The 25,411-nt window shown below is 36.2% G+C and overlaps 1 protein-coding gene and 2 pseudogenes across 2 annotated transcripts; 2 read left to right on the top strand and 1 right to left on the bottom strand.

Moving 5' to 3' along the window:
- Positions 1 to 426: 426 nt before the first annotated feature.
- Positions 427 to 3,128, bottom strand: LOC148207588 (uncharacterized; annotated as a pseudogene).
- Positions 3,129 to 14,617: 11,489 nt separating this feature from the next.
- LOC148207587 (E3 ubiquitin-protein ligase Os04g0590900-like) lies at positions 14,618 to 15,910 on the top strand. The gene has a single exon (XM_088118407.1). It carries the CDS (start codon positions 14,717 to 14,719, stop codon positions 15,704 to 15,706), a length of 990 nt encoding a protein of 329 aa, XP_087974533.1. The 5' UTR covers positions 14,618 to 14,716; the 3' UTR covers positions 15,707 to 15,910.
- Positions 15,911 to 19,458: 3,548 nt separating this feature from the next.
- Positions 19,459 to 23,472, top strand: LOC148207586 (pentatricopeptide repeat-containing protein At5g09450, mitochondrial-like; annotated as a pseudogene). The gene is made up of 3 exons (XR_015787790.1): positions 19,459 to 19,613; positions 19,823 to 20,123; positions 22,576 to 23,472. The product of XR_015787790.1 is annotated as a pentatricopeptide repeat-containing protein At5g09450, mitochondrial-like (transcript).
- Positions 23,473 to 25,411: the final 1,939 nt, after the last annotated feature.

Raw genomic sequence — 25,411 nt, 5'->3', positions numbered from 1 at the left:
TTGTGAATCTAAGTTATCATCAACTTGTGGGTAACATGTGCGAATGCTTTCATCCGCCACTACTTCTTCTATTTCATTATTTTCAGCCTCTGGAATATCCCACACATGTCTTGGTTGAATTTGTTGAACAATCTTCCATTCTTGTCCAAGTTTGTAATCATCTAAGTAGAATACTTGGGTAGCTTGACTTGCAAGTATGAATGACTCGTCTTTGTACCATCTATAACGAGTATTAATCGATGTATAACCATCAGATACATTAATTCTACCCTTTCTTGAACTTGTATCGTACCATTCACATTTCAAAAGAATCACTGACTTCAGATGAATGTATTGTAGCCTAATTACTTCATGCAACACGCCATAAAAATTTATTTGTCCGGTTTCATCATCTCCAGGCACCATCACGCCACTATTTTGTGTAACTCAACGACTACCATGCTCTTTTGAATGGAATCGAATTCCATTGGCTATACACCCAGTGTAAGATCGAACACAGTCGTTCGGGCCAATTGCTAGGACATATAATGCATCAGAAATCCCTTTTTCACGATACAATACTTGAGCCTAATCAAAGAGTTTAATTTATAGTTAAAATAATGGAGATAATAGAGTTGTCATTCTAAAAAGTACCAACTTACTTTTTTCTTAAACCAAGTAGGAAATTCTAATTGTTGTCTCCTGTGCAAATCACCATGACCGTTTGATTGGAGAAGACTCATATGCTCCCTAAACATGAAACATATCTTAATTTCATCATAATGTCAAAATCTAGTATTAGAGTTGTACTAGAATAGGATACGTACTCGAGGTAAGGTTCCACATCATCACAGTTGCTTAGTATATACCAATGTGTTTTTTCTAACTCATCAGAAGTCAAGCATTTCAATTGGCTACCACCCAATAGTCGTACACGTCCAGAAAAAATCGATAGCTCACTATTGTTCTCCACATTCTCGACATTATCATAATTACGCTCACTCCTATTGAATCTTGTTTCAATCCCATGTAAATACATAGAACAAAAAGTTAAAGATTCATTTATGATGTAAGCTTCTGCAATTGGACCTTCAGGTCGAGCTTTGTTTCTAACATATTGCTTCAAATATCGCAGACTCCTAATACAAAAATCGTGAAGAATGACTCAGGACTTAAAATCAATCGTAGGAAAAAAAAAATGGAACGAACGAAGAATGATACATTTCCATACCTTTCAATTGGGTACATCCAACTATAACCCACCGGACCAACGATCGTTGCTTCCCACGGCAAATGAACAGCTAAGTGAACCATAACGTTAAAAAATGCTGGTGGAAAAATCTTTTCCAACTTACACGGGATGAACACTATGTCAGTCTACATTCTTTCTAATTCTGATATGCGCAGAGTTTTTGCACATAAATCATGAAAGAAGTTTGACAATTCTGATATAGTTGTAGCAATGTCTTTGGGTATATATGGCCGAATACCAATTGGAAGAAGTCTTTGTAATAAAACGTGACAATCATGACTTTTTAGACCGGTGATTTTGCCCTCGTTCCCGTTCACACACCGAGATATATTCGAACCAAAACCATCTGGAAACTTTACAGATTTTAAAAATGTACAGAAGCTAACTTTTTCATTTGCAGTTAATGTGAACGATGCATGAGGCTTCACACGCCTGCCTCCAATTTCTTGTATATGAAGTTATTTTCTAATTTTCAAGTTTGCTAAATCCTCACGAGCTTTAATGGTATCCTTAGTCTTCCCATCAATATTAAGTAAAGTACCAACCAAATTATCACAAATGTTTTTCTCAATATGCATCACATCAAGTTTCTGACGTAACATAAGATTTTTCCAATATGGAAGATCAAAGAAGATACTTCTTTTACTCCAATTGTGCTTGTTAGCTAATCGCTTACGTTTGTTATCAGATACCATTGTAGGATGCTTGCTCAACGTAGGGAAACTCAATGAATTCAATTGATTTATAATATCTTGTCCAGTTAACCACTTCGGGGCTAATCTAAATTCTTGTTTCCCATCGTGTTGCCTACTCCTACGCCATGTATGTGTTTGAGGCAAATATCGACGATGTCCCATGAAACAAATTTTGCTTTTCAATCTCATTAAACTCGAATCATCGTTGCAAACTGGACATGCCTTATATCCTTTCGTCCTCCAACCAGACAAATCACCGTAAGCTGGAAAATCATTAATCGTCCACAATAGAGCTGCATGAAGCTGGAAGAAAGATGCACTAAAACTATCATAGGTGCGAATACCATTCACCCACAACTCATTCAACTCATCTATTAAGGGCTGTAAATAAATATCAATCTCTTTACCAAGAGACCTTGGCCCAGGGATGAGTAGAGATAGAAAAATAGATGATTCTTTCAAGCACTTCCAAGGAGGCAAATTATATGGAATGAGCATAACTGGCCACATACTGTACGATAAACTCATATTTCCAAAAGAGTTAAAACCATCTGAAGAAAGAGCCAATCTCACATTACGAGCATCTGCAGCAAAAAGAGGGTACTTTCTATCAAAGTGTTTCCAACCCTCAGCATCAGCAGGATGTCGAAGTATTCCTTCAGTTTCACACCTTTTGTCTTTATGCCACCTCATATCCTCAGCAGTATGTTTTGAAACATATAATCTCTGCAACCTTCCCTTCAATGGAAAATATCTCAGGACCTTGTGGGGAATTTTTTTTCCTTTTGATTTATTCAATTTGTACCTCGACTCTCCACACTGAGGACAATTGTCAAGAGATGCATATTCTTTCTAAAATAAAACACAATCATACTTACACACGTGAATTGATTCGTATCCCATCCCTAGATCACGTAATTTTTTCTTAGCCTCATAATTTGATTTAGGAAGCTTTACACCATCTGGAAATGATCGTTCAATAATTGGAGTAACATATCAAATGATTTATCACTCCAATGATTAAGAACTTTAGTATGCATAAGCTTAACTAAAAAATTAAACGATGTATACTTCGAGCATCCTGGATACAACTCTTCGTTAACATCACGAAACATTTCAGAAAAAATATTATTCGTCTTCTGCTGCTCACTGGATTCTCCGGAAATGTCTTCAAACACTGGACCATTTAAATCATTCATCATTTGCGCATCTCATTATCATTGACCACATGTGACACTTGATCCATACGATTCCCACCATCTGGTCTATTATTTCTAACAGAATCTGAAAATGTTGCTCCAAGAAACCTTGATCCAGGTCTTAAGAATGACGAAATATCTACCTTTTCTCCATGGAATGTCCATCTACTATATGTCAGAGACATACCATATTTGAATAAATGACGCTCTACATCATTCAAATTATTCCTTAGGACATTTAAACAATTTGAACAAGGACATCTTGTTTTTCCTTCTTCATCCAAATAATTCTTAGCAACTTCAATAAAATTGCTAACGCCATTAAATATTGACTAGATCTCCGATCTTTCAAAGTTATCCAAGTACGATCCATAGCAATGTTTCTATAAAAACATATAGCTTATAGTTAATTACCTAACTCTAAATTTGATTTAACTAAAACTAATGTGAATTATAACTAAAAACGGTATCGAGACATATTGTCACATCAAAAACTACATAATCAAATATCAAATCAAATTCAAATAAGTCTCACAAGAACATAAACACCAAATTCATATATATAATCTTCATAATCCATGTCTAACATAAAATTTATAAAAAAAACACTTTTGAATTCATATCCAACACAAACTTCAAACTCATAAACTTCATAATCAAAACTAAGTGTTAATCAATATCCAAAACTACACTTCAATTTCCATCACGCAACTAAGTGCTATGACAAAATCCAACAATTCAAAGCATCAAATAAGAATCGAATAACTCACATCACTTCATTGCAATATTAATTCCATTTTTACTCCCACAAACTACATCAAAATCAACTTTAGCAACATCCAATACAACAAACATTCAATTGACGTCATAATTAGTACACAAACACTTCATTACTAAATTCCAATTCAGATCCATAATGTATATTTCTACAAAAAATGTTGAAAACATCGATAATTTTGAAGCGAACCTCGGGATGGTGATGCTTACAGCAGTCGAAACGGATGGACAGTAGCCACCAAACTCACGGAGCAAGGCACGACGAACCAAAACTGAAATGAGAAATTATATGAATCATAAACTTAATCGAGCGATATTTTGACAAAAGCATTCATTTGAGGAGGAGAAGAAGCTTACTTTTTGTAAGATTAAAGGGGAACACAACAAAACTCCCAATATTCCCACGGCCAAACTTCAAAATCTATCATCAAACTCCATTTTAGAATAATCATCAAAATAAAATATATAAACTTTACAATCCATAGTCAACATAAACTTCAAAATAAGAAACTAGAGAATCCATATCCAACATAAACTATACAGTCCTTACCTCCCATAGAATAATGTTGATGAATAAAAAACATAATTAGAATCATAAATGCTTTTCAAAAGGCAAAACAAGAACTCTACTTCTATTAGCTCAATGACTTGCACGTACCAAATCAAAACACCTCACATAAATTTCTATTTAAAATAGGATTCATAAATCTAAACAACCCACATTTTAACTCATTCCAAAATCAAATCCTAAACCATCCAAAAGTGAAAATACAACTTAAGGGAGATATTAAAACACCCCAAATTTTAACTCATTCCAAAATCAAATCCTAAACCATCCAAAAGTGAAAATATCAAATCAAAACACCCCACATAAATTTCTATTTAAAATAGGATTCATAAATCTAGACAATCCACATTTTAACTCATTCCAAAATCAAATCCTAAACCATCCAAAAGTGAAAATACAACTAACACCTCACATTTTAACTCATTCCAAAATCAAATTCTAATCAAAACAATCCACATAAACGACAATTTAAAATAGGATTCATAAATCTAAACAACCCACATTTTAACCCATTCCAAAATCAAATTTTAAACCATCCAAAAGTGAAAATACAACTTAAAGGGAGAGATTAAACAATACCCACTCGAATCCGGCGACAACCCATTCGAATCCGCGACTACCCACTCGAATCCGACGCTACCCACTTGAATCCGGCGACTTGGGCGACAGCAACCACCACACCTCGATACCGGCAACCGGAGGAGACGAACGGCCACTCGAATCCGCGACTACCCACTAGAATCCGACGCTACCCACTCGAATCCGGCAACTATGGGCGACGGCAACCACCACACCTCGATACCGACAACCGGAGGAGATGAACGGAGAGGGGAGGTGCTGAAATCGGTGACGCGGCGACGGATGGGAGAAGAAATTGCGTTGGCGGTGAGGGTTTGTGAAATCGCGAACTGATTTGGGATAAAAATCAGAGATTTCAGCGACACATACAACTTATGTGTTGCTGAAAATCTCTTCAGCGACGCCGTCAATTGACAGCGTCGCTGAAAGTGCTTTTTCAGCGACATTTACCTAACGGCGTCGCTAAAAATGCACTTTCAGCGACATTCTGTTGATAGTGTCGCTGAAAATGAATTGTAAAATCCGGAAGTGGGTTTTATTCGGGATAAAATTACATTTTCAGCGACAAATCTCACTTATGTGTCGATGAAACTGTTTTCAGTGACGCCGTCAGTTGACGTCGTCGCTGAAAAGGCACTTTCAGCGACAATTTGTTAACGTTGTCGCTGAAAATAGACTTTCAGCGACATATGGTTGAGGGCGTCGCTGAAAAGGAGATTCAGCGACATCACATGTTGACGATGTCGCTGAAAGCTCATTTTAGTGACATTGTTGTTAATATGTCTCTAAAAGTTTGTCGCTGAAAACTCTGTTTCTTATAGTGTTCCATCTCCCTCTGATACATCAAAATCTGATATCACCACGCACCCTTAATTAAGGTCCCTACTACCCAAGTTGAAAACAAAATGAACCTACCTAGCACCCACTTGTTCGATCCGACTGCCCAGAACACTTCATGTTAGAAGGACGTCTAACTAGGAACACTTCATGTCCTGAACTTTCCATCATCATTCCTCCATCAGAGGATGAACCAAATGGTTTGCTTCTCCCTAATCCTGAATATGATATCTCGATCGCTGTTGACTAGCTCCTTGTTGGCTGGCTCTATAACTCAATGTCATCAGAAGTGGCTACGTAAGTTATGGCCATAACGATGCAAAAGCCTTGTGGAATGCCATTCAAGAATACTTCGATGTTCAATCTCGTTCTCAAGAGTAGTTCAATCGGGAAATGCTTCAACAAACCCGAAAAGGAACCGCCAAAATGAATGAATATCTCTCTACAATGAAGAAAATTCATGATAATCTTCATTTGGTTGGATATCCTATGGATATGAGATCCTTTGTGTTTTATGCCATTGGAGGTTTGGATGAAGAATACACACCAATTGTGTTTGTTATTAGAAACCAAAAAGACATCTCCTGGAGTGAAATCCAATTTCAGCTTTTAGCTTTTGAACAAAGACAGCGTTTTGAGGCTTTTAAAAATGCTGCTGCCCTTCCTGTCACCCTTACATCTCTAAACCTTACCATTGTTGCTGATAAACCCCATGTTTCTCACCCACAGACTACCAATCGATCACCCTATCACTCAAACAATCGTGGGAGATTCCGTGGCAAAGGCAGATACTCACCTTATCCTAATCAAACTCGTCTCATCTGGTTCTAGTAATTATGTGACCTCTAACCTTGGCCAACTGTCATGCCCTTATACTTCATCTCAAAATGGAAGAGTAGAACGAAAATACAGACATTTAGTTGAAACTGGTCTTACTCTCTCAGCTCAAGCTACTATGCCTCTCACCTACTGATGGGAATCATTTCACACCCTATTTACCTGATCAACTGCATGCCTACCCCTGTTCTTCAGCGCCATAAAACATTCTCCATAATCAAACTCCAAATTATAGTGAACTTCACACCTTTGGTAGCACATGCTACCCTCGTATTCGTCCTTATCAGCAACATAAATTTGATTTTCACAGTGAAAAATGTGTTTTCATAGGCTACAGTGATTATCACAAGGGTTATAAGTGCCTTAACCAAAGTGGCAAAATTTACATCTCTCGGCATGTCACGTTTAACGAACGTGAATTCCATTATAGCCACCTGTTTCCATCCTCTTCTTCACCTACAACAAGCTGCCTACCGCCTACTTCCTCCTGGTTTTCAGTTTCTTCATCATCAATTATTTCTTCTCCCACCCCAGACAATCAAGCTACTGCTACTTCTCAACCTCTCTCCCAATCCTTTGATTCTCCTCCTGTATATACCTTCCATTCTCCTGCCTCATCACCTGCTCCTGTTACTTTTCATAGCCCACCTTCTGAACCTCACTTAAATTTCATCTCACCCCCACCTATCTCAAATAATCATCATATGATCACTCGATGCAAATATGGAATTACCAAACCTAGACAAATGTTCGGCGGTCTCACTAAACTAACTCACCTGTCTGATTACTCTCAATGTGAACCTCCTAATTTTTATGAGGAAGTGAAACATCTGGAATGGTAAAAAGCAATGAAAACAAAATTTTCTGCTCTTCAATCGAATGAAACCTGGGTTTTGGTTCCTCCTTCACCAAAACAACATTTGGTTGACATCAAATGGGTATAAAAAATCAAACGAAATGCTGATGGCACCATTCAACGTTACAAAGCGCAAACTCGTGGCTAGAGGTTTTCTCTAAGCACCCGATATTGACTATGGAGAAACCTATAGTCCGGTAATCAAACCATCCACCGTACGGATTGTTCTCACAATAGCTATTACTTGGCAATGGCCCATCCAGCCACTTGATGCCATCAATGCCTTTCTACATGGTAATTTGCTTGTAGATGTTTTCACCCCACCACCACTTGGTTTTGTAGATCAGAAATTACCGCACCACGTCTGCAAGTTGTTCAAGCTCTATATGAGCTTTAAACTCTACGCGCTTGATACTGTTGGGTAAATAGACCTTGTATATGTAAACTAATAACACTAGCAACAATTTACAATGTAATTGGCTACAAACAATTACAAATCTTGACAACTTGATGAACACAAAAACATTACGAAATATAGTCGATACACGCTACAATAGCACTGACCTGAAGATAATTATTCGCTCTACACAAGTTGCTAGCAGACTTCGTCTCAGAATGATACAACGACTAACTCCAGTAGAACAGCAACCTCGAACTACTCGGATTTGACAGAACTCTTAGATAGTTGCTCTCAACATAAACAAGAAGAAAAACTCAAAATAAGAGAGAACTCTTGTGGGAGGAGGAGAATACCCAATTGTGGTATGCTTGGATATCTCAAAATGAAGAAATCCACAACTATATATAGTTGTCCAAACATGTAACCTATCACACAAAATTAAACATATATGTAACCTTTTTTGCATATGTTACATAGGTAAATTTAACATATATAAAGTTACAAATTAACAAAATAAAGAAACAACTTTTTCATTTAAATAAATAACTCCAAATTTAATATTAAAAGAAACAAAACCACAAACATATTCACAACGTATATGTGAATAAGTTTCTTACACATTCTTTCACACCTTTAAATCCAATAGACACAATCGCCTTCGCACTGCTCTTCTTAGTTAGAACTTTTTTAAATCAAAGGCTGATATGTCAACTAGGAATATTAACAGTGGCACAGCATACTCTTCTATAACACAACATCTCTCATCATCCACCACTTCGACACTAGTAAAATATTTGTATGTTTAAACTAAAAACTCAAAATAGCAAATAAAAAAACTCAATTTCATGATGTTTGCAATAAACTTAGTCTCCAATAATGGAGCAAAAATTTTATGTGCAAAAACTTACTACGCAAGCATACGAAATTGTGAGTAACGGATCCACTAATTCCTAACCGTTTTAGAACTAACTTATGCCTATTTAAGGTGATATATCTCAAATAAGAACTTGAAACAAACATCCACAATGACTATGTAACCCAATGCATCCAAGCCAAAGAGTTCCAACAAACATTCCAATCCATAAATTACATCTCCAAAAATGACATTTCTCGAATTAGAATTTTTTTTTTTTTTTTTTTGTGCTATTGCTACAACATTTCAACATCAATAGTGTAACTCACAGAATAGGCCTACTAAATATATATGTCAATTATAATTGAGCTATGCTCGTTTTGATACTAAGAATTATAATTTGATGGAATGCCACAATTTCACTTTATTTCTAAGCAAGACAATGTTCCAAAATAATCTCATTTAGTTGATTTGAACTACTTTTATTTGGTTCAATTTGCTATGTTTTTCAAAAGTATACTATTGAAAAATATTTGGCCAGTTAAGTCACACTTCAATTTGACTTTGATCATTTTTGTTGGATTTGGTGTATGTTGGTGTTGAATTTTACTGAGCTCTGAAAATCGACTTCCATTGAACTTGGACGAATTAGGAAAGAGAGAGCTATGCAAGGATAAACCTACACAAAGGGAAACAAACACTTCGAAGCTCAAGTTAGTGAGGTTTCGAGCTCAGTAAGTCGACCTCAGGCAAAATAGCGAGGAATGATGCCCCTCTTATAGGCGGAGTGGGGGAACAAATCTATTATGACCGTTCCAACAAGAGGTTGGGGCGGTTACGAATTGTCAGATCTGAGGTTGGTATCCTCACCTCGATTGGATGGACTTGGGAGATTCTCCGGTTCATTTGGTCCCAACTCGATTATGGTAGTAGGTCAGACTTCTTTCAATGGAATAAATCGAATTGAGTGATTGGTCCAGGTGTCATGTTAATTTTGTTGGAGAAATTAACAGTTCTTGTATAATTTCCCCAATTATATCCAGATACCTAAGTCAATCACACAACACAAGAGAAAAACGGGGAAAGCAATAAATGACACAAGATTTATACTGGTTCACCCCAACAGTTTATAGGCTACGTCCAGTCTTTCGCTCAGATGCGGGTTCCACTATAATAGAGATTGGATACAAAGCACTCAAACATCTCACCCCGATATTTGCCCTCTAGAAGTCTCAACAAAAGCCTCATAACTTATAAGTATTATAAACACTATACTTAGGTATAGAAATGAAAACACTCACAGAATGATCAAGATACAATACCCCAATAACGATGATCTTGATCTCCTCAATCTGTTCTGCCAATGTCCGAGCTACCACCACAAATCAGCTACCAAAACACCCTAAAGTCGGCTGCTGAAAAACCCTTAAACTGCTACATTTTGAGGTCTCAAAAAACCTAAAATCGAAGCTGCTACTTTTATAAAATCGTGATACAACGCCATGGCGCTGTCCCTGGCGCCATGGCGCTATGAACAGAGAATCGTCTGCGTGCGCACAATTGGATAGTGCCACAGCGCTGTCCCCTAGCGCCACGACCCTACTTCCTCGGCCCTCCTGACCTGCAGCTCCCCGCTTCACCTGTTTTCATCCCGGCTTGATCCCGACTTATCCCTAACGCGTTCTCACATCGTTTTGGGTCCACCAATCCCAACAAGTTTCCACTCTCCAATAATGTTAATTTGATTGGACGGTTGGAACCAATTATAGGCACCATAGCAATTTGAATCAGCCTTCTCCCAGTATAAATTATTCAAAATCTCGCCAACATGAGTGTAATTTATTGATAAAGGTAAAATTTTTTTTTTTTGAGGTCGATAGTTTTTATTCTCGTAGTTGTACTAAAAAAAGAAAAATATAAAAGAGCCAGATACATTTTGTCGTATGACTCCATATATCTTTTATGTAACAAAGTATTCTTAGAAAAATGAGGCAGAAAGTCCATCCTTGGCCTACTGCCTTAAATTATTCATTTAAGACACCAAATATAGACTTTTTGTTTTTTTTTTGAGATATTTGACCTTAACAAAATGAGACAAGAAAGTTCACCCTTGGGCAGTGCCTTAAATGGATTCATTTAGACACTGAATATGGACCTTAAAAAGAGAGATTTGAACTATAAGTTTTATTTTAGTTTTCTTTTTAAGTAAGGGATTAGTACAGTGATAAGCTATTTAGAGATTATAATTACATAAAAGGATTGAATTGTATAAAATTTATACTTTTTGTCATGAAACAACCTCATTTAGGATAGTACCCATCAACGAATTTACTAATATATGGTTTTGTATCTCACCTCAATATTAATTAATTTTAAAAATCCAAAATTGGCTATTTGGGAGGTTACATTTTAAATTTCTTAAATTTTGCCTAATTAGACTTTCCAAAAGTCAAAAATATAAAATCCCCAAAATCCTCCATTATTCAAAAAATTCGAAAACCTCATCCTCCGACTTTTCTTCTTCTTCTATCGTTCTGTTTCCATCCATTCCTTCGTCTCCGGCCGCTGTCTGCGTTCCTTTGTCTCCGACCGTCGTCTCCGTTCTTCTTCGTCACTGGAACAATCCGTCTAGCTTCTCCTTCATCTCCGGCCGCCCGTCCATTGTTTCCGTTCGTTTATCCCGAGGTTTCTTTTTTGTCGCCTACCGCCCGTCGATCATTCCAGCCCTCCGTTTATCCCGACCATTGTCTAGTCGCCGACCGAAAGGTTTGTAGGTTATTTGCTTTATTGAAAAATTTGTAGAGGGATATAGTCGTACATACTTTATAGCCAGATATAGGTTATATCTCCATATAAGTGTATGTTATAATTACTATAGTTTATATCACCATTGTTAAGTGTATGTTGCTTAAGTTTATAGTCGAATATAGTTTATATTTCCATATAATTGAAAATGTAGTTGGATATAGTTTATATATATATATATAGTTTATATCACCATTGTTAAGTGTATGTTATAATGGCTATATTATTAAAATTTGGCCAAAAAGGTAATAAAATGATAAAATATTTGTAATAAATTTCATTATTTAGTAGAATATATTAAGGAGTAAATTTGGGGATTATGATAATAATTGAATATTTTGTAATAAATTTCATTCTTATGAGTAAATTAGGGAATTATAAGAATGATTGATTTAGGTCACACAATAATTTAATGTTTACAAAATCAAATTTGGAATATTAATCATTTGCATTTAAATAAAAGACAAATTATAATAAATATAAATGTCATAAATAAGGGCAAATTTAACATTTGAAAAAAGTTTTAAATCCAGAAATCTAAGACTATAAAATTTATAAACATTGGATCATTTGTGAAAATAAGTTTGCAAAATAGCTTATCCAAGACATTATCTCTAAGTATAACGCAAGAGTGTCTGACGACATTTTGATTAGAAATATGTGCCTTAATCGTCAAGCTATGATGAATTGGCCAATTGAACAATTTTTTATTTTAGGTTAAATATAGGTTTAGTCTTTTAGATTTTTTTTTTCTTTCCAATTTGGTCTCTTATATTAAACTTGACTGTACCTAAAAAAAACTAAAATTAACTTATGATAATTTATATGACAAGATATTTAGTGAGTAGAAGTAAAGTTGGAGGAGAAATTAGACAATTTAAAAGGAAAAAAGTACAAAGTTTTACTGATTTACAAGAAATTTGAAAGAGAAATTAAAAACTTTCCTCCCCATAATGACTTCCCAGTTTGGTTCTTTGCCTGTAGAACATAGATTTCGTTCCGCGAACCTTGGCTCAGGTGGAACATGACCTGACAAACGAGTTGGAAGTGTGATGAACATGAAACCTACAAAACAGAAGACACTCATATGCCCAAGCAGTGAATGGCTGAGCTATATCCGAGAAAGAATATAGTTTCGCGTACCTGGAAATGAGGTGGGAGGTTCCTATTTATAGATGGAGCCTCCAACAGGACTTTCGACAGAGCTCCAATGACTCTTTAAAGTTTCAAAAATAGCGGTGCTTTGTCATGGAATGTGTCAGAAATGCACTCCTGATGAAGTGTCATTTTGTTGGCTCGAATGGCTAATGTGTAGAAGATAAGGTTGGCTCAGTCGGCTCGCATAGTGGATCGAACTGACATCAGATCAGCTCGACCTATTGAAGCAATATTCGAAGCCACCAGTCTTCCTCAACGTATCAGGGTCTGCTACGTGGTTAGTGAGAAATCACCTCCAACATTGTATAAGTTTATCACCCATCAAAATTAACATTCATTGCTAGTAGTGACATAATTGAATATTTTAAAATATAAAAAAATATGAATTCATTTAAATAATAGACAATAAATTTACAAAAAAATTCAAAGAGACATATTTTTCTTTGTGAATTTAACTTTAAACTTTTAACCTTTTGTCGATGATATACATCTTAACCAAAAGAGTTAGGTTCATATTAGGTTGATAGAGTTAAGGAGTGTTATATATCTAAATACATTCTATATTCAATTTTTATAAACAACATCAGTAGATTTTAAGAAATTATCTAGTGGACGATATTAGATATTATATTTCACAAAAGTCCATTGTTTTTAATACTTACCCATATAGATTTCGAGACCTATTAAGATTTCTTGTTCCAAAATTATCCTCAATAAAGATCATCCTATTATATTTATTTTATATTCTTAAATTACATTCTTCCTAAATGAATTAGTGGTTATTTAATGTAGGGGTGAGCATGGAAATTTGAAAAACCGAGCCGACCTACCGAAAAGAGGTCGGTCGGTCGGTTTTACATACCGTCAGTTCGGTGTCGGTTTTGGGGTTTCCAAACCGATTTTGTCAGTCTGTCGGCGGCCGTCGATCAGGCGATACCGACCGACCGAATATGTAATCTAATTTTTTTATTTATTAAAAAAATAAAATAAATCTTTTTAATAGTCATTGTAGGGTTTCACTTTCTATTTCTTTTTTGTTTTCTCCAATCTCCCTCACGTCGTCCGCTGTCTCTCCTCACTCTCTATTCTCTCTCTGGCCCGTCGCCCTTAGCCGCTCGTCGCCCTCCGCCATCGCCCTCAGCCGCTCGTCGCCCCTCGCTTCGCCTTCGCTGTCATCCTCTGCCATCGCCTTTTCTCTTTCAATTTCTTTTTAGTTTTTGCCCTTCGCCATCGCCGTACTTGCCGCAAACCGCGCCCCCGCCATGCCCTCCCACCCTCAGTTCTTCTTGCCGCCCAACCCAACCGCACCCACCCCCCTCCTCTCCTAATTTTAGACACAGTATATAAAAAAAAAAAGAGTCGGTTAAACCGATAAACCGACCGACCGAACCGATCGGTCGGCCGATCGGCGCCATCCATGCCAAGGGAATATGTCGGTTTTCAAAATATGGAAACCGATTTGGTCGGTTTCAACGTCGAGGTCGACCAAAAACCGACCCCGACCGACCGATGCTCAACCCTAATGGTTTATAATAGACATGAGCTACTTCTCTCATTACCAATTGGTTTTGAGATGGAACCCATAAATATTGATATGGTATCAGATTGTTTGGAAAAGGAAACCAGAGTGTCGCATTCTTCTCCAATCAACCCCTGTTGGAGCCGAAACATATTATGGTAAAAAAAAACAAACGATTGATTGATGGGCCATGGGCCCATCATGTACATCCAAGTACAAACCATGAGCTTGACTCGATCCGCCGCCACAAGCTAAAAAGTCAACAATTGGGATTAGAGAAAAAGCATCTAGCATTATTGTTGCCTTTACAAAATATTCAAAGCTTTGGGTAACCTACTTCGACCAACAAAATAACCCACTTTTCCATTCCTCCATTTTCAACCCCTCCGTTCTTCTTCCGCCATGGAACAACATCCCCAATTCCTCCTCCGACACCTTCTCGACGACGACGACGTCGACAAAGATCTCAAGAAATTCTGCAATGGATGCCTCTACTACCAGTACTCTCCCGATTCCTGCCCCTCCGATTGCGTCTCCAAATGCCCAAATTCCTGCTCCTACTTCCCAATTCCAGCCCCACCCTCCAAATCCCCCCACAAGCTCTCCAATCTGGTCGCCGCCACCGTCGCCGTCGTCTCCTTCACCTTCCTCATCGTCCTCTGCTACGCAATCTACGCCAGATTCTACTCCGGCCGCCGCAGACGCCCCCCGCCGGCGACCCAGCGCCAGGACTTTCTCGACGAGGAGCAGGGCCCGGTCGTGGACCACCCCATCTGGTACATCCGCACCGTGGGGCTCCCGCCGGCGGCCATCGCCGCCATCGCTGTCTGCAGATTCAAGTCCGGTGAGGGCTTGATCGACGGAACAGAGTGCTCTGTTTGCTTGAGCGAATTCGAAGAGGGCGAAAACTTGCGGCTTCTCCCCAAGTGCAGCCACGCCTTCCACCTCCCCTGTATCGACACGTGGCTCCGATCCCACACCAGTTGCCCCATGTGCCGCGCTCCGATTCTCTTAGCCGCCGTGCCGGAGGAAACCCAGATGGCGGATCTGCAGAATTCTGGCGATTTTGGTGCGGAGGAGCGGAATTCGGGCGATTTGGGGGCGAATTCTGTGAGAGATCAGGAGGAGGAAGATGAAGTTCTTGATTCGGCTGATGATGGAGATTTGGAGCAGAGGGTGGCCGATTTGCAAGCTGTGAGAAGATCGGTTTCGCTGGATTCTGTATCGGCTCTGGGAATCAGCTCTGTTCTGAAAGTGGATTGTTCTTCTGGAGAAGGTGAAATGGGGCAGAAATGGGGTTCTTCTGCTGCCATGAACAGGTCTGTTTCTTGCAGTGGGAAGTTTCTGATGAGAAGTTCCACTCAGAGAAGTTGTGGAACGAATCAAAATTAAACTGTTTTTGTTATTTTTGTTTTGTTTTGGGAGATGTCTCTGAAGATGGAGATGTCTGAGAAACTGGGCTCAAGAAGCTGAGAGGTTTCTTCAAAAGCTGTTTCTTTTTTTCTTTTTTTGCTTTCTTTTTCTATACAGATGATTCGAATGGATTAATGATATAAGTGCATATACGAGGTTGAAATTGAAACATAATTTTGGTTTTGTGTTTGGTTCTTCAGACAGTGGATATGTTATACAAATTGTCTGGTTGAATTGCTGCTCTAAAGAAACAAGAAACAGAAAAACACTATGAATAATGCAAATCCCAAAACTGAGTGATTCAATTCTTGGTTTATATTGTGTTAACTTGGATGGATTAGAACTTAGAATAATTTGATTATGACTTTGTATAGCAATTGGGGTTCATGATTACTTGAATTCTATGGTTTTTTGTACTTCAATTAGAGAGAATTGATAATGAAATGAAAGAATAGCTCAAACATATATCATATGTAGAATTTTTATTAACTTAAAAGATGATATAGTTACTAACTTTACACTATTTGTATGATAAATCTTAATTTATATAATTTTTTTTTAACATATTTAAGCATCGAATATATCATTTTTGTTCGTTGGATACTAATCGTAATAATCTTTGAATTTAGAATTGATGCTACAACTTTAAACCTTTGTTGGGACTAGCTATTTTTTAATGTAGAAGATAATATGAGACTAGAAGATATAGTTTAATTGAGTTTTTACTTGGTTTGATATGAAAGACAAGAAGATGATACTTTTTGTATGGGCTTCATTTGCCCAAATATTTGGCACAAAACCATCCACGGTTGAAACAACCACTCCATCATTTACTATGTACCAATGTGACATATTACTTAAATGATAAAACATATTTATATATTTAAGTAAGGCTCATTGTTGTTTTCAGAATGCTGGTCACGGTTCGTGTCACGTTGTTTTTCAAATTCTTATATATCATTTCTTCATCACCATGAGTTTCAAGCCGTTGCTTGGTATCAATGTTAATACTTTCAATTTGATTCTCTACTGCAAAATCTAATGGAGTGTAGTAGATATCTTAAGCTAATGATATTGGTCTTTCAAATATTGGATCAAACCAACAATATAGTAAGTTTAATATTCTATTTCTAAATCTTAGTATGTGATTTTTTTTTTTTTTGAGAAAGAAATCTTGTATGTGATTTAATTAACCCCTATGATGAGTTTTTTTATTATAATAATTTTAATTTTAATTGATGGAAAATTGATGGTTAGTTAAATATCCATTGTATATACACACAATTATTGGTACATTGGATAGGTATATTATAAATATATTTTAATATACTATGAATACATTTATTATTCTCATTAACTTTTTTATCCATTTTATTATATCTAAATTTTAAAATATAAATTAGTCAAAACGAGCATAGTTCAAGTGGTAGTTGACATATATCTCCAACTAAGAGGTTGTGACTTCGATCACCACTTGTACTAAAAAAATTAAAATATAAATTAACAACTTGATTGTCAATATTGGATAAGATACATTGTAAGTATAGGATATCTCTGTTACTTTACTGTACTAACAAAGTAATAGACATGAATTAGACTTACAATTTCAAAAGCTAATAGCATACCACTAAATGGTTATGTGTTTCCCATTTTCTCCACAAAAAGAAGATTACTCCATAGAGAGAAGGAAGGAGATAGAAGTTTTTGTGAGGAATAAATCTCTTGATAAGACATTACATGAGAGTAGATAAGGATAAGATTTATGACAGACAGGACAAGATCCTAACTGGCAGTCTTATCTCAAAGAAATCAGCTATTTGGAAAGTAAAAGAGAAGATGCGGCCGACAAGATACGACAAGACCCCTATCTTGAAGGAATCTTATCTTAGAATGAAAACAACTAAAATAAGGCAGAATAAAGCAAAATAATTACAAACTGACTAATAACTTTAATTTACAAAAGTAAAATAAAGATAGATCTGCATTATTTTCAAGCATCATCCGTCTAATCGTCAGGAAAGTAGCTTGATGACGTCACCCAACTTCATCCACTCAATCGCACGGTCACCCTTCAAGGATTTCTAATTAGACGCTCCTATGAGATTAGGGATGAACAACTGCGGACTTACAAAACGACTATGATCCATTGCTTAAGGCCCATGCATCCACAAAATCCAAAGGAGTGTACGAGATATCTTAAGCCAATGATATTGGTCTTTCAAATATTGGATCAAGTTTAATATTCAATTTCTAAATCTAGCATGTGATCTTAATTAACCCATATGGTGAGGTTTTTATTATAATAATTTTAATTGAGGGAACAAGTGCATAAATTGATTATTAATTAAATCTCCATTGTATATACACACAATTATTGGTATGTTGGATAGTTATATTATAAATATATTTTAATATACAATATTAACATTTTTTATCCATTTTAATATATCTAAATTTTAAAATATAAATTAACAACTTCATTATCAATGTTGGATAAAATACATTGTAAATATATACTATCCTATATATACTATAACGGTGAGGCGTTTGAGACAGGGCACACAATATTTTTTAAACCATTTAAAAAAAACCATGTTTTTTCAAATATTTATTTTTCAAAATATGATAATTGTAGGTTATTTTTCCATTAACTTTTTCATTTAATACGAAAATGGTGTTATATGGATTTTTTTGGGTGTATCCTTATGTTAAGAAATCATAAAAATGAGTATGTACATTTTTTTTTTCTTTCTTCTTTAATGAATTGATGAACATTTTCAAAATATTGGCTATTTTTTGAAAGAATAATGGTAAAAAAAAAGTGGCTATTCAAGTTAATAGCCCAAGTCTAGAAGCTTTAAAATGTTGATCCATCAGTTTTCTTTCCTTTTTTAGTTCAAATAAGAGGTATGTGGAGAATTCAAATTAAATTAATATCATCCACCAACACAGTTAGTTACCTATGTGTACAAGTACTGATAGAATCAGGAACATCTCTTGTTTCAAAGCATTATTTACCATCCTTCCTACTTTGACGTGTATGCTTATTAAACTGTCGTTTATTTTATATTGTTTTAGAATCTGCAACATGCTTTTTAAAACGTTTTCCAACAGTTTCCAAAAAATTTTCTCCGACCACGTTTTCTATAATTGATGTTAAAACCCTAGTGAATATGAATGGGTATATGAACCTCTAATTCACGGACACTAAAATCTCAAAATCGACTCGATTTCAATCATAAAGTTTAGGTTAAATACAGATTGCCTTGAGATTAAACCTCATGAGACAAAGAACAAGTTATTGTCTCAAGAGTCGAAGACTCCATAAAATAGGATGATCAATCCCACCTCAATATTCTTTGCATGCAACTCAAACAAATATGAAATTGCAAAGGTTCAAGAAAGCTTGGTGGCTAAAATAAAAGTTTACCTAATTTACGTTTTCTTAATACGTGGGTGGAGGTTACAAGATAGTCTCATCGTGCCATCGTCAATCGTATTTTGAATTGGCTGACTTACTTGAGGTTAAAAGATAGTCCCATCGTGCCATCGTCAATCTTATTTTGAATTGACCGACTTATTTAAGGTTACAAGATAGTTCCATCGTACCATCGTCAAAATCTTATTTTGAATTGGTCGATTTACTTATGGCACGATCGCTATGCTAACCCTGTGAGTGTGCAATTGTGACACTGAGCACCCATAATTATGCTGAGTAGGTCTCGTGGCATAAAACTGGCTTCTAGGACCTAGTTGACACATACTTTTTGAAGTGGTCCCATAGACAGATTGTCGCCGATTCATCAAGAAACCCAAGCAAAATCGGGAACCCGGCCACCAAGTGACGATCCATGGCTTCTCGATCTCTCTTCCTCACCTTCAGCCGGTAAGCCCCTGTGTTTTCTTTTACGCAACTTTATTCTTCTTCTGCTTCTCCCGAGAAGATGGAGAAATGCGTTTAATTCAAATTTAATGGAATCTTAATTCTTTGTTTCACTTTAAACGTGAAAATGAGGAAATACGGCTGCATTCCTTCCAATCTCTAGCGTTTTCTCCGTAATTTTGAGAGTTTTTGTTAATCCATCTGAACCCTAGAAAATTCAGGAATAGAGGCTTCATCAATCGAAATTTCAAATCGATCCCGGTCCTCAACGAACCCAGCGTGTCGAATTACTGCTCTTATGGAGCTCTGAGGAGTCAATCTTTTGAGGAATCAGTTAATTCTGAAGAAACCGATGACTTGAAGAGTAGAATATTCCGCCTCAGATTGCCCAAGCGAAGCGCTACCAACGTTCTCCTGAGATGGACGAGCGAGGGCAATCAAGTTACGATCACTGAGCTCCGGAATATCTCGAAAGAGCTCAGAAGGCTTCAGCGTTACAAGCACGCTCAAGAGGTACGATTTTATTTATTTCCTTCTTGCTTGCTGGCTTATAGTTCCATACTTGCAGATGATAGGAGGCAGCAACAAAAATAAATAGGCCAAGAAATTATATAAGTGAAAGTGGACTAATACTTTGAAAATTTTCAGCCAAATGAGAAATGCTGGAGTGAAATTTATGCTGCCTTCTAGATTCTAATACAAAGAAAATTTGAAATTTAACTCATGTGCTCGTGATCTGTAGAAACGCTGTTGAGGAAGGTTTGTATTTATAATTCTTAGTTATATTGTAGTCTAGTTATTTAAGTCCTCTAGAGTGCAGTAAGTATAATCACTAATCTTATTTCGGTTTTAGAACAAGAAGGAATGTCTACAAACCAAAACATTTGAGCCTGTTGAATCGAAGATGTGAAGTTTGATGCAAGCCATGTAAAGATCTATGCAATTTTTACAAGAAAGACTCTTTGTTAGAAACTAGAAAACGAACACCCATTTGTGTGCACTAGTTCATTCCGATTACCATTCTAAAGTTAATTATTGAGTATAGCTGTTGTATCTCCCAGTTAAAAGTAGTATCAAGAGCAAATAAAACACTGTTTGCCGAGGGCTCGATAGATGGGCTAAAGTTGTCAAAATACTTGACTACAAGAATTTGTTGAAACCCATGTACGACAAGAAGACCTCAAGTCTGCTGACACTACCATCAACATTAACTGCTCGGTCCACTCCTCTTTTAGGAAAGCCAGTTATTATCAACAAAGTTGTACCGTAAAATGTAGAATAGGTAAAAGAAACCATGAATTATTACATAAGAGAACACTATACCCTCTTCCATGGAAGACTTCCAACTAGGATCAGCAAAGAGCAGGTAAGGCATTGGTGGGTTCACATTCACAAAGTAATGGCGAAGAGGCATAGCCATCGACTGGAGAATTAGGTTTAAACTTTTCTGCCTTGGAGTCTGGATTCTGTTAAGGTTTATGAACAGAAATAGGCATTTGGATAGATAACAAAGAAAGAAATGTAAAAGACAAGGAGCCATTGAATGGTGAGGAAGTATGTGAATCACTAGCTGGTAAAGGTGAAAAGTCAGTGGCCACCTGTGTTGGAGGGCTAAAGTTATCATCATTAGTGACTTAGATGCTTTCATAGCAGAATGTCCATATCAACTGACGACAATCAAGGTAATACGACATCTTATTACTAGAGGCAACTTGATGAGTAAAACAAATCTCAAGCTTATTGAATGAAACACAACCATCAATGTGTGCGACCACTAACACAAATAGCCTTTATAAACATTAACTACAGCCAAGAAGAGACTGTTTTAAATGAGATTTAAAATTTTGGGAATTTTATGTACACAGTAGAAGTGGATGACCAGATGAAGACAAAATATTTATGAAAATTTCCTATTTGACATGCTTAGAGTTCTATTTAACCCTCTCCCAGAAAATCCCATAACTGTAGAAAGGATTCCAGTACACTAGGGGAGGGATGGCGAAGACTTATTTATTTATTTATTATTATTATTATTTTATTTTATTTTATTTTTTATTTTTATTTTATTTTTGTTGTTGTTGTTGCAATAGATTAACTGATCTGGCGTTTGTAATTACATGGGGCTAAACTAGGAGTTGATTTCAGTATTACAAGAGAAATTATTGGCTACTTTAGTTTTTGAAACTAGGGAGAGAGTAGACACTATAGCGTTGTTCGCCTTGGATTTTGCAGCTGTAGCCCATCCTCCCCCCCCCCCACCGCAAGAGTTGGAGGTGCTTATAAGCTAGGCAGAACAACTTACGGATATGATAAAAAAACGAAGAGAGTCAAATTTAACATTAACTGATATACTCTTTGTTTCTGGTTAAAAAAAAACAATAACTGATATACTCAACAATTTTTTGTAATGGCACGAATGCAGAGAAAGTATTCCAAGGGCGATCCATTCAAAAGTGGTGATCCATTCAAAAGTTTTTCTTTATTATTTTATTTTTTATAGTATAACATATGGAGTGGTGATTTGAACTCACGACCTTTTTGTCGGAGACATATGCTTTAACCCGGGCTATGTTGAAATTGACCATCCATTGAAAGTTTTGTTGAATAGAAAATGAGTAATTTCCATGTCTGGAGTGATTCCATAGAGAATGTAATCTGCATATTTTGGGAGTCTCACTAATCGGTTGAAGTCTTAACATTTAAATATTCAAATGATATTTGGCTGCATATATATTATTTATAGTTTTATACAATTATATGCTTGCATTCAGGAGAAAGTTGGCCATGTTGTATTGTAAATGAAAAGGAAATGGTTAAAAGGATCATCATAGTTCTGTGTTGATCTGTTGAACGCTTATCAGGGGCTTTATGTCATCTTCTTTTCTTACAATGAATGGTGATCATCTATTTACACCACATTTTACCACGTAATTGTTAACTGCCAATACGATTCTATTGCTTGCAGATTTTAGAATGGATGGTGACAAATAATGAGTCTGAGTATCTGATTCTGACTTGCAATACGCATAGACTTGATGACAAAAGTATTTGGTATCGATGCTGCTGAACGCTACTTCGAAGGTTCTACCTAGTGATGCCAGAACTTGTGAGACGTTATACCGCTCTTCTTCACTCGTTTGCCGGGTCCAAATTGACCGAAAAGTCTGAAACACTTTACGAAAAATAAAGGAGTCAGATACACCTCTCACAGCCCTTCCATTCAACGAGATGATGACTTTATACATGTCCGTTGGGCAAGTAGAAAAGGTATCCTCCATTGTAGATGACCTGATGCAAAAGATGGTGAATCCTGACATTTTCACTTACAATCTTTGGATCAGCTCACAGGTGCAGCTTTAAACATCGATGGTGTTCGACAGACTCTCGACGAGATGAGTCGCAATCCCAATTCAAATGAAGATTGGGCGAGATATATTGATCTCGTCAACATATACATTACATCCACTCACCTATTACAGACAGGGTCGAACTGTGTAGTCGAGTCAGAGAGTGGCATTAGTCAGCGAGAATGGATAACGTACGACCTTCTCATTATTTTGAATGCTGGTCTGGGAAACAAGGACAAGATTGATCAGATCTGGAGATCATTAAGGATGACAAAGCAAAAATGACAAGCAGAAACTACATTTGCGCCATTTCTTGTTACCTGATGCTTGATGATTTGAAGGAAATTGGAGAAGTTATTGATCAGTGGAAACAGGCAAGTTCTACAGATTTTGATATTTGTGCCTGTAATAGGCTTGTAAATGCATTTGTTGAAGCTGGCTTGAATGAGAAAGCCAACAGTTTTGTCACCCTTTTGATTCAGAAGAACTGTAACCCCCTAAAAGCAGAGCAGTAGAAAAAATAGATTTAAATCTTGGTTCTTTGGACTTTTATATTTGGTTTGTTTTAATCCCTTGTGAAATTTTGTCTTAGTGTCTGGATTTTGCTTAAAAAAGTATTTAGTCCTGAGTTTATATTAAGATCCGTCAATCTTGGTTTAGTATAGTTTAACTAATTTAGGCATTTATAGTTCGAATCTCTACCCTCACTCGTTAATTAAAAAAGAATTTATTATTAAGATTCAAATCTAAATTAGACCTTGTTTGTATAGATATTTATTGCAATTCATTGATTAGGTAAATGAATCAGGATTGATACGATTGATTGGAAAACAAAACAATTCTTCATCACAGTGAAGAAGACACTTATATGAAAGTTTAATATTCCATCTAAAAAAACTTAGACATTAAGATCACTGATCCTAAGCTCAGAGAATAATTTTTTGGGTCTTTATTTGGAAGGGGAAATAGCTATTAGAATCGTGTGCTCATTCAGCAACCGAAAAGAGGAAATAGAGTTGAAGGAGAGCTAACCCAAAGAGAGGTATGTGGGTTGGGGCCCAGCGTCCCGGGTCGATCGTAGCTGACCAGACCTCGGGCACAGAGGGATTTCGATCCAATGGCCAAGAACCTGAACTCCGACCCTGTACAAGCCCAATTCGAATCGACTTGGTCTTTGCCTTGAATAATATAGCATGAGGGCCCCTCCGTTTTGTGACAATTAAATTTTTTCAGTTCTTTTCACTATTTATATCTGTCACTGAATCCAATTTTTCTGGGGTGAAAGTTATATATTTTTCCTTCAAATTATTGCACATATTAGAGTAGATAAAAAAAATGTTAGAATCATAATAGCATTACAAAATGTACAGAGTAACAGGCAGAGAATGATAAAGTCTTTTTATCTATCATTCAATATATTACACAAAAAAAGAATGTAAACCTGTTTTATAGCAAAAAATGACCAAAATCATTAATTTCTTCGAGAACACTTGAATATGTACCTGCAAAGTAAGAAATCAACGCTCCAAAGTTTTTGTCAAATATGATTCTAGAGAGTAAAGTCCTCAAGTCAAAATTCAGGTACTCCCTCTGTTACTTTCTTGGTATGTATTTGAATGAGAGATAACCATTTCGGGATCAGTGTGTCCACCTCAACGATTACCTTCAAGATTTTAGGGGGAGATACGCCATGAGACAGGGATTGCAGTTAAGTAGCTGCTGAACAAGTATTAATGATTAGTTCGACAACGATTATATACAGTCACACTTGTTCGATGGTTCAACATTCATCGTGTATGAACTCATTTATCGAGAAAGAAGGAGAAGAGGAAAAAAAAAAGGCATTGAAATCACATGGCCATGTCGCTCTAAGCTCCCATATATAGTAATAATAATATACCAATTATAGTCATTTATTGTCTGAGACGCAAATATTGAAATTTCATCATTTCTTTTTCTGTACTTAGATCTATATTAAAAATTCAAGATTTTGGTTGTTTGATTTGAAATTGTCTCTAAAATAATTATGAATTGACAACTTCATTACTAAATTGAAATTGAAATATTTTAAAGACATTGTTGTGATTTGAAATTGTCTCTAAAAATAATTATGAATCGAAACTTCGTAACTAAATAAAAATATTTCAAATATTTTTTAAAATTGCATGAATAGACCCTACGATAAAATAAGATCATGTAATAGCTATTGTCATCGTTCCATTGTCTCGATGAAACAAGGGTGAGACATTATGGATTAGACTTCAATTAAGATGTATTTATTTTACCAAAATATAGAATTAACAAATATCCACAATCCCTTTTGGTTGTCGCTTTTGTGATGAACCTCGGGTTGGTCTCTGTCATCTACTTGTTGCGCTGGTTTTCTGGGTCTCCATATCCCGTCTTGAGCCCAGTGATTTCTAAAATTTTTTTTTGCATCATAATATATTTTGT

This window comes from Momordica charantia, unplaced genomic scaffold (assembly GCF_013281855.1).
Source record: "Momordica charantia cultivar OHB3-1 unplaced genomic scaffold, Mcharantia_2.0 BLBB01000130.1, whole genome shotgun sequence".
Lineage (NCBI taxonomy): Eukaryota > Viridiplantae > Streptophyta > Magnoliopsida > Cucurbitales > Cucurbitaceae > Momordica > Momordica charantia.
The sequence above is the reverse complement of the archived record's forward strand: the minus strand, read 5'-3'. Positions and strand labels throughout refer to the sequence as shown.